The sequence below is a fragment of the Herpailurus yagouaroundi genome, unplaced genomic scaffold (genome assembly GCF_014898765.1).
Source record: "Herpailurus yagouaroundi ecotype Mexico unplaced genomic scaffold, PumYag 205, whole genome shotgun sequence".
Lineage (NCBI taxonomy): Eukaryota > Metazoa > Chordata > Mammalia > Carnivora > Felidae > Herpailurus > Herpailurus yagouaroundi.
In genome coordinates, this window is record NW_024412436.1 from 14,037,305 (window position 1) to 14,047,455 (window position 10,151).

At 56.2% G+C, this 10,151-nt stretch overlaps 1 protein-coding gene and 1 long non-coding RNA gene across 3 annotated transcripts in view; one reads left to right on the top strand and one right to left on the bottom strand.

The window, feature by feature from the left end:
• LOC121015008 (uncharacterized) overlaps positions 1-4,316 on the top strand; it is a 22,318-nt gene extending 18,002 nt beyond the window's left edge. Inside the window, exon 4 of the mRNA XM_040451657.1 lies at positions 3,039-4,316. Within this exon, the coding sequence (XP_040307591.1) occupies positions 3,039-3,550 (512 nt within the window). The 3' untranslated portion in view covers positions 3,551-4,316. The remainder of the gene's footprint in view (positions 1-3,038) is intronic.
• Positions 4,317-7,578: 3,262 nt separating this feature from the next.
• Positions 7,579-10,142, bottom strand: LOC121015172 (uncharacterized). 2 transcript variants are annotated; one of them, XR_005783674.1, is made up of 2 exons: positions 10,032-10,142; positions 7,579-8,570 (listed from the first exon to the last, which is right to left on the bottom strand). It is a non-coding gene; the product is annotated as an uncharacterized LOC121015172 (long non-coding RNA). The 2 variants fall into 2 exon arrangements; XR_005783673.1 differs by lacking the exon at positions 10,032-10,142 and adding an exon at positions 9,435-9,841.
• Positions 10,143-10,151: the final 9 nt, after the last annotated feature.

The following is a 10,151-nucleotide window of genomic DNA, read 5'->3' on the forward strand; positions in this document are numbered from 1 at the left end:
TAGTGGTAGGGTGGGGAGAGGTAGGGAGGGAGGGGAAGGGTGGGGAGGGATGAGGGGAGGGGTGGGGGAGGGGTGGGGGGAGGAGGGAGGAGTAAGGACATCCTCTTCTCTGGGGGGGAGCGTTTTCTTTGGCCTCAGTCCCCAGGAGAAGACATTCCCAGGAGAGATCTTTGTAACCTGGGTCGATGGGGGCGGGGCCAGGCGTCCCTGGGGCTCAGAACCGCTGAGCCGCTAGAGAGAGAGCTGAAATCAGTCGGGAGGGGGGCGCCTGGGGGGCTCAACCCGCTGAGCGTCCGACCTGGATCTCGGCTCAGGTCATGATCTCACCGTTTGTGGGTTCGAGCCCCGCGTCGGGCTCTGTGCGGACGGCTCGGCGCCTGGAGCCTGCCTCCGATTCTGTGGCTCCCTCTCTCTCTCTGCCCCTCCCCTGCTCGTTCTCTCCCTCCCTCTCTCTCTCTCTCTCTCAAAAATAAACATTGAAAACAGTTGACAAAAGAAACGAAGGGAGGGAGCCCACCCCCCAGGTCCTTCCGAAGCCGCAGCAGGGAAATCTCCAAGGGGGTGCTGCTCGTGGAAACGGCCTCTCCCCGACCTGCTGGGTCCCACTGGAATGTCCCCACGCTGTCCGGGTGCCAGCCCCGTCTGTCTGTCCCACTAGGCCACGGCCAGGCGGCAGCCCCGGGCCTGCACACCACGGGTGCCCAGTAGACCCTGTCCTGCACGAGTGGACGTTTGTCCGCGGTCCATCCGCGAGCCCCGCATCCCCTTCCCTAGCGTCCTGAGGGCTACAGCCCCCAGCGCGGGCTCCTGCACCAGGCCCAGCGAGCCGTCCCTCAGGGTGCCAACTCTATCATTTTCTTTCTGGCAACAACCCTTGGGATTGTTAAAAGTGTCTTTGAAATGAGCCCTTTAATTTACAGGATGAGTCCCTCCCCTGGGAAGGGGCCTTTCCCGGGGCTCAGGAGCTTCTTGGCAGGATGCCCTCCCAAGGCAAGAGCGCCCCGAGAGCCTGTGGCCGCGATCAGCCGGGCGGGGGCCCCTGGGGGACACCAAGGGCCATGGGGCGCTGTCCAGCTCTCCCCAGAGACCCCCGAGGAGGTCCCTTCCGCCGAGACCCCAAGTCTGGGGACTCGGGGTCCCTGCAGACGTGTTCCCCTGCCCCCAGATGCTCCCTTCACCCCGAGCAAAGCGCCGGTGCCTTCCTGCCGCTCTGGGCCTGTGCGCGTTTGCAGCGGTGGCTCTCCGCGTGGCTGCACGCAGGTGTCCTTGTTCTGGGACCCGGGGCAGAGCCACGCCCGCCGAACTGGGAGGGGCTTCCGGCCACACCCAGGCAGCTGGGTACCCGCGCCCCGCAGCCCCTGACAGCCTGGGACTTTCCCGGGCCACCTTCCTGCCCCGGACCTGGGTATTTAAGTCCCCGGTGCTAATTAAAATCAAAGTACCTCTCAGGTCCCCCTCCCGGGGCGCCACCCTCTGGACAGGGGTTTGCAGCCCGCCAGGGGCACCAGGGACACAGGAGCACCGCAGTCAGCTGGGGGTGCCCGCGGAAGTTTCACCGGTGGCGTCCAATCCTTTGGGACGAGAACTCGGGGGGGGGGGGGGAGGCGTGTAGCAGGTGACGTGCGGAGTGTGGCGCGGCCGCTCCTGGGCTCCTCGGGTCTCCGTTACCTGCTGCGCCAGCTGCCACAGAGAGGACTGCAGGGGGCTCGTGTTCTCCCCGAACCCCGGAGCCAGTGAGGTGCACCCCGCCTGTGCGTCGTGGCCCCTCGGGTGTGACCGTCACAGGGTGGTTCGTTACACGGAGCCTCTGCACTTCTGCCCTTATCTGGCGCCTCCCCCTGCACTGGCCTCGCGTCGCGAGGTTTTCCAGCAAAGACAGTTTCCCGGCCGCCTGCGGGTGGCCCTTTCTGCCGGCGCCTTAGCGCTCGCAGCCCCTGGTGGCGATTGCTGACGGCCGGACAGGCTTTCAAGGCCAAGCCCATTCACAGCCTTAAAAAGGCAGGTTTGGGGGCACCCGGGGGGTCAGTCGGTTGGGCATCTGACTTCAGCTCAGGTCACGATCTCACGGTTCGTGGGTTCAAGTCCCGCATCGGGCTCTGGGCTGACAGCTCAGAACCCGGAACCTGCTTCCGATTCTGTGTCTCCCTCTCTCTCTGCCCCTCCCCTGCTCACGCTCTGTCTCTCTCTGTTTCTCAAAAATGAATAAACGTTAAAAATAAAAATCTAAAAAGGCAGGTTGCCTCTGCCCGCTGGGACGCCCTGTGACCCCACCCAGGGGCGTCAACGCGTCCCCACCTCCTGTCACCCACTGACTCTGGCAAACTTAGGGAGGGGCTGTTAGTTTTTAGGGACGATCAAGCTAATTTTTTAAAAAATATCATCCTGGTAGACTCTGTTCTGACCCTTTCTGACGACACGATGACATGTTGGGCACGTTTCCAAGCGTTCCCGCCTGGCTGGCCTCCAGGACCCGTGGAGGGCAGAGCCTCCAGCCGCCGAGGTGGCCCCCCGGCGCCCCCAAGATCAGCTTCCCGGTTTCCATGTTGCGACATTAACCAAACCACAGAGGTTCTGACACGTCTGTTTCTTCTTTCACGAACCTCCGGGCACAACGGGGGGCCTGCCCGCTTCCTGCTCACGTGCACGGGCGGCAACGACCTTGCCCTCCAGGAAGTGAGGTCAGGCTGAGGCCCGGGCAACCTCGGGGCCGCCCCCCGGCCCGGCTCCCCGTCTTCTGCACCAGTTGACCTTCTGTGGTTCTTACAAAGAGCACACGGAGCGTCCCCAAAAGGCCACCGGGTCGGCGCCGGGCTGGGCTCTCGGACCCTCGCAGCCGTCGGAGGCCAGGCCCGCGGGCAGGTGCAGGCCGGGCTCCCAGGCTCCGGGCCCCCTCGTGGAGGGAGCCCTGGGGGGGAAGGGGGTGCCTGCAGGCCCCGGAGAGCCCCGCGATTCTCTTGCGCGTCAAGCCCTTGTTTTGTTCTTCCTGTTTAAAAACTTGAAACAGAAAACAAAGGGGTCACATGTTGTTCTCTCTGAAGTTCTTCAGGTGCCTAACAAACAGCGGAAGTCTTTCCAGCCCCTTCGCTTTCGGTTTCGTGTGCTCCCTACAACAAGGTTCTGGAAGGTTCCCGAGCGGTGCAGATGGCAGTGCGGGCCGCCCCCGAGTGCCGTCCACTGGCGCCTCCTGCTCCTGTGTCCCCCCCGCCCCGCGTGGACGGGAAACCGCTCTCTGCGGGAGAGAAATGGAAGCAGAAGCGTCCCCGCCACGGGAGCAGAGCCAGTAGAGGCGCTCGGGGATGTCACCCGGGATTCGTCACACTTGGCGCGTGGACCGCCGGAGCCACAACATTTGAAAACCACTCCGGTCTCACCGACAGAAAGCCAAACTCACCACGAGGCCCTCCCGAGCCCGTGGCCGGACCAAGCAAGGTCATTCCCACGTGGGCGAGGGTGGCCGTGTGACCTTGGGGACCCCAGGTCTGAGTACGACGAGCCGGCTCGCGCCCCGCGCCCTCCCCTCTCTGCCCGAGGCCTCCGGCGGACCCTCTGAGGACAGCCCGTGGGTGAGGTCTCAGAGGCCCGGCTGCGTGTGCTGGGCGGACGGCCGGCTCAGCCGACGGGAGGGCTTTCTGCCAGGCTGTCCCTGGCCTCCTGCCATCCCCTGGCGACCGTAAGTTCACCAAGTCCCTTGGTGGGGCCAAGTCCCTTCAGGGGGACAGTTTGGGATTCCGAGGCACCCCCAAGCACTAGTGATGTGGGAAGCAAAGGCAGAAGAAAAATGTGAATTTCCTCACTGTCTACACCCCACTGACAGTCCTTTAGACAGACAGAGTGACCCTCCTCCAGGGCCCCAGCTGCTTTGATGACGACACTTTGCTCAGGGCAAGAGGCAGCCGTAGCTTCACATTAGCCCGACGTCCGGGGTCCCGTATGTCTGCTTTACCACCTACACATTCCTCTGGAAACTTCCTTTATCTCTGCCGCCCAGATACATGCTAGCAATCCTTTCCAAGCTTATGGTCCCCGGATGTGCACCTGAAGGGTCTCATGACCGAGGTTTTACTGAACAGTACTAAGTGATCTTATCCTAGCAGCAGCTAGCCCCTGGTTTCCAAATTCCTTAGAGACTTCCGCTGTCTCTAACCCCCTCCCAACCTGAGGGTCCCTAATCAGTCAGTCGGCACAGCCCAGGGCAGTGCTTCCTGCCCCTGGATCCTGTCTCCGTGCTTTTGTTATTATTTTTTAATGTTTATTTATTTTTGAGAGAGAGACAGAGTGCAAGTGGGTTAGGGGCAGGGAGAGAGGGAGACACAGAATCCGAAGCAGGCTCCGGGCTCCGAGCCGTCGGCACAGGGCCCGACGCGGGGCTCGAACCCACGAACCGTGAGATGGTGACCCGAGCCGAAGTCGGGTGCTTCACCGACTGAGCCACCCAGGCGCCCCCAACTGTTTATGTTTTAAGGGAAGACGTAGCATCCGACTCTTGTGACCTCAGCACCTGCCCTGCAAGCCTGGGTGCCGTCCACAGCGTCTGACACGTCTCTGTCCTCCTTGGAGCCCCAGGTGGGTTACTGGCTTCACCGGCATCTGGGAACACGGCCCCCTCGGAGGAATGTTCTCTTGCTTTGCGGAGGACAGTCCCGTGAGGTGCGTCCTCCTTCACCTTGACCTACACTGAGATGAAGCGATTTGAGGCGACGGTGTGCTTCTGTGGTGATTTACTTTTGTTAATGTTTTATACGTCAGCTCCTCTCCAGTCCCGTTTTCCTGTGGGAACTGGAAGGGTTCTCCAGCATTTTTCTCACTCTTGGCGTTGGCCTCGAGGAGTTAGCCGAATTTTGAGCTATGCTCTCTCGGCAGCCATCTTGTGTTGTGCAAACGAAAACAAGAACAAAAACAAAACGCACGACACGAACACCAGTTAGTGGCTTAGAGCGATCATTGTCTAACGGTGTCCTGTGTGGTTGACTCAGCCTATGTGATAAAGATATCCTTAGTTCACAAATATCTTATTAAAACATTGGGAGGACCTGGGAACGCGAGCTGGTGCAGCCACTCTGGAAAACAGGATGGAGGTTCCTCAAAAAGCTAAAAAGAGAACAACTACCCCACGACCCAGCAATTGCACTACTAGACATGTATCCAAGGGATACAGGTGTGCTGTTTCGAAGGGACGCGTGCACCCCCATGTTTATAGCAGCACTATCGACAAGAGCCAAAGTATGGAAAGAGCCCGAATGTCCATCGATGGATGAATGGATAAAGAAGAGGTGGGATATATAGACAATGGAGTATTGCTCAGCAATCAAAAAGAATGAAATCTCACCATTTGCAACTACGGGGATGGAACTGGAGGGTATTATGCTAAGTGAAATTAGTCAGAGAAAGACAAAAATTCTATGACTTCACTCATATGGGGACTTTAAGAGGCAAAACAGATGAACATAAGGGAAAGGAAGCAAAAATCATATAAAAACAGGGAGGGGGGCAAAACAGAAGCGACTCTTAAATATGGAGAACAAACCGAGGGTTATGGGAGGGGTTTTGTGGGAGGGGAGGTGGGCTAAACGGGGGAGGGGCACTAAGGAACCTACTCCTGAAATCATTGTTGCACGATATGCGAATTGGGATGTACATTAAAAAAAAATTAAAAATAAAGAAGTAGAAAAAGAAAAAGAAAAAACAAAAAGAACACTGGGAGGACCACCTTTCACCCATTAGGATGGCTGCTAAAAACAAAAAAGCCAAAGAACCAGAAAATAACGGGTGTTGGTGAGGATGTGGAGAAACCAGAAGCTTTGTGCCCTGCTGGTGGGAAGGTCACGGAGCAGCCACTGTGGAAAACAGTATTGGCCGTTCCTAGAAGAATTTAGGATAGGGGCGCCTGGGTGGCTCCGTCGGTTAAGCGGCCGACTTCGGCTCAGGTCACGATCTCGCGGTCCGTGAGTTCGAGCCCCGAGTCGGGCTCTGTGCCGACGGCTCGGAGCCTGGAGCCTGCTTCGGATTCTGTGTCTCCCTCTCTGTGCCCCTCCCCTGGCCACACTCGGTCTCTCTCTCTCTCTCAAAAATAAATAAGCATAAAAAATTTAAAAAGAATGGTTGTGATGATAAATTTTATGTGATGTGTATTTTACGCGAGTTACAAAGGAAGCAAAAAAATTGTTAGTGTTTCCAGGTGTTACTGAGTAGGGTAGTGAGCGAGCCAAGTGTCTCCAAAGTAACCGGCAGGAAGTTATGCTGCCCTTTTGGATGCGATACAGAAAACTCGTTATTAACGGGAGCCCCTAATTTGACCCTATGTTTGGGAATGTTGAAAAGGGAGCTGCATCCCGTTGAAACCGTGGTCAGCTCGCTAGGACTGCCCAGAAGCGAATATACTGCCCCATAGGCTCATGGGAAGGAAGACTGAGGGTCAAGGCCTAGGGCATTTCTTTAAAAGCTGAGCATCAGGGTTCCCGGGTAGCCTATCCTGGCCCCAGAAGGAGCCCCAGAGACAGACGCCCTGGGCGTCCTTCCTTCCGGTCACCACGGGGGTTAAGTCTTGGCTTAACCTACGGATCAACGGCAGCGGTCTCCGGGGCCCGGAGAACGAGCACGGAGAAGGTCAGAAGTTAAAAAGGAAAAAGGACTGGGCATTTTTAAAAAGGGAACGCTACGTGTCTGTAGATGTGACATTTTCGGCAGTACCGTCCCGATGCTGCTCTGTGGGTGGACGCCGTGGGAAGTTCGCACCTTGTACTTTCGTGCTTTACAAGTGAGATCATTCCGGACGGTCCAACATCAACCTTCCTCTGTCGTGTTCCCAGGACACATCCCACGTACACCTGTCACCACCCTCACCCTGTCACGGGCGTCTCCCCCATCACACAAACGGATGACTCGAAGTCCGTCGTATGTGTGCCTCTAGAAGCCACACCAGAGGACATTCCCTCCTGGGGACTTCTGAGCTTCGAGGCTGGTAACGTCAAGACCCACGGAGCTTTCACTCCACCTGACCCCACTGTTCCATGAGGCTTCTCAGGCCGCTCAGAAAGCGGCTCGTACGTGGGCTTTCTGTCTACATTTCGGGGCCAAAGAACACCCGAGACTGCTCTCCCTGAGGCACAGGAACTTGGCCTTGCCTCCACCCTTTGATTCTTCCCTCCGGGACTCTTCATTCTGATGCCCTGATTCTGGACTCTGGAGGACTGTCTGTCCTTCCCGAGGCCTGTCTTGGAACAAAGACTCAGGTAACCAGGGCAGGATCACTGCAGTCCTTATGAGTACAGGACCCAGTGCAATTAGATCTGCGTAAAACACGCTTGAGGGCGATGATGTAAAATATTCGAGATGAATGTTTAAAATTTTTTTAACGTTTATTTATTATTGAGAGACAGAGCATGAGCGGGGGAGGGGCAGAGAGAGAGGGAGACACAGAATCCGAAGCAGGTTCCGGGCTCCGAGCTGTTGGCGCAGAGCCCGACGCGGGGCTCGAACTCACGGACCGGGAGATCGTGACCTGAGCCGAAGTCGGACGCTCGACCGACTGAGCCCCCCGGGTGCCCCTCGAGATGAATGTTTAAAATAAAATTTGCATAATTATTTTAAGTTTCTTCACTTTATTTGAAGCAAGAACATCCTAAATGTACAACCTAAAACCTGTTTGGAGCGCAGTAGTATGTTGCATTTTACTCAGAACACACACCGACATAAATGACTAAAAATCCGTGTGATTCTCTCAGACGGATGGTGTGTGATGCCAACACGGGTTACCTGGAGGTCGCAGAGTCGGCTCGAGTACTGACCCAGCAGCTCTCAGGAGCATGTAGCATGAGTATTTGGGCAGAAAAAAAAAAATCACATATTCATACTACATGGATTAAGAGATTCCGTTAAGGCTGAGGAGAGCGTGGTATTTGGATCAATTCATTCAAAGCCTCCCCTTGTGCTAGCGAGACGCTGAGAAAAACCAGGGAAGTGCTACAGATATACACGAATGTGTTTCAAATAAAAATGAAGACAGTCAGTATCGAGACGGACACAGCTGTTCCCTCACGGTCACCATGAAGTCCGCTTCGGCGTGAACAGAAACGATTCAGATCAGACCTCCGTAGAAATGTGCTATCAGGTGGCCCCCGGGGGATTTCCACCTGATGAAAAGTTTTCTGCAGCAACCAGGGTGTGGCAGCGTGTTCCCGAAAACAGCACCAGATGGGGCCGACTGGACGTCCTCACGCCACGTGGTACGGAGCCTAGACCTACTTCCTACGAGAATTGTTAGTCCTAACAGCCCAGATCCTCTGGGAAGCAGGACCGAAGAAGGGCGGTGAGGGATCCGCAGGGAGGATCCTGTTATTTCCGGTGTGGGGTTCCCGGCCCCTCCACTTCTCATCTTCCTTGCAAACGGGGGAGGGGGGCTGTGCCACTCGCGGCTACATTCACGACGGCAGCACCAAGACGTGGCTCTGTAAGTGAGGTCTTCGTTGCCTGTTCCACGAAGCCACATCTGGCCAGTTGTGGCTGACAAGCATCTCTCGGAGAGCAAACCCCGGAAATTCTCCACTCCCGAGTATACACGCTGTCCGTTGTCTCTGTGAAAGCAAAAACAAGAGAACACTAACCGTTTCTTCACCGAGAAAGCGGCCGAGGTACTAAGCTTGATTTTTCCCGACATACTCCAGTCTACTAAACGAGAAACAAACAGTAACTGTTGCCTAGTTTCTCTGAGGTCAAAATCAGTTGTTTTGAAAAATGTTTTTGGTGATTCATAATTTATAAGCTGAGTCTGGTGGCTTATGATCTTTTAGCTTCATTTTGTTATGAAGCTTTAGGAACCTGACGTTTAAAGTGAAGTGTGTGTGTGTGTGTGTGTGTGTAAGAGAATCCTTTATCTCACGAACGGTAATGATCCAGGAAATGTGTACCTCAAGGGAAACCCAGTGAAACCCTGGTTCTGGGTAGGACGTAGCACAAGAGAACAGCACAGCACCACTTGGCTATGAAGAATAGAAGCTATCTTAGGGGCCCTTATACCTGAGATAGGGTTTTCATTTCTGTGTCACTTGCTGCAAACATTACCTACCTTAAAGGTTAAGGCGACCCAGGCCTAGGGCTCTGCCCCCAAATTAGGTTTTCTGACTTTGAAGTGCAATCAGTGTGCATTTCTGTAGCTCAGACCTCCACAGGGCAAGTCCCAGGACAGTGGACGACTTGAGGTCAGGGCTTGTTTTCAGGAAAGGCTCTAATGAAAACTTTCACACTGGTCGTGAATGTCTGAGAAAGCCCAGCTTACTAGATTTTTTTTTTTTTTTTTTTTTAAGTAGTAAACCTGGATGTTTTGTTATAACTTCGAGGTAAGAAAACTCTCGAGACTGAATCTGGGCTATGCATGAAAATGCCTGTTTCTTATAATTGAACGGATAGTGCTTTGACAACCGAAATTCACTAAAACTTACCTGGTAGGTTAGGTTAACCTAGTAGTCGGGTTAAGAAATACTTTAAGACCACACTGCAAAATGGGGAACTTCAATGGACTTCTTTAAATTCTCGACCTCAAAGGAAGGAAACCAACTAACCAATGATGATAACTTGGAGGAAAAAAGGGTTTAGGATCCACACCGTATCCGGAGTTAACGTAATGATTGGAGATGTGGCCACCAATTAACACCAGACTCGTGGGATGCGGGCGGAGGCTCAGCGTCTAAGAGTTTTTGGTCCCTGGCACCTCCAGCCCCCGCTTCCGCCCCCGCGGCCGTCGCGGGACAGGAGCCCGGGACCCCGTGCCCCCCCCCTCCCCGCCCCAGTCCCCGCACGCTCTAGTCCTTGCGCGTCCCGGTCCCTGCGCCCGGACCCCGAGCCACCCCTGCCCTTCCCCCCGGTCCCTGCGCCCCCCGCCCGCGGCCCAGGCCCGGCCCGCCGCCGCCAGGACAAAGAAGTCGGGCGCCCTCGGGGCGGCCGCAGCCCCAAGCGGTTGGGAGCGCTCTGCCGGCGTCTCGGTTCGAAGCACCTGCGGCCGCGGACGGTTGATCCGCGTCGTCCGCACGCGAACGTACTGTTGTCCTGGCGGCTGTTTATTATCTCGGCCTCCAGGCCGCCCTGCGCCCCGAAGCCCGCGGCGGCGGCGGCGGGGACTCGAGACCCCGGGGCGCGGGGAGGCGGGGCGGGGGCGCGGC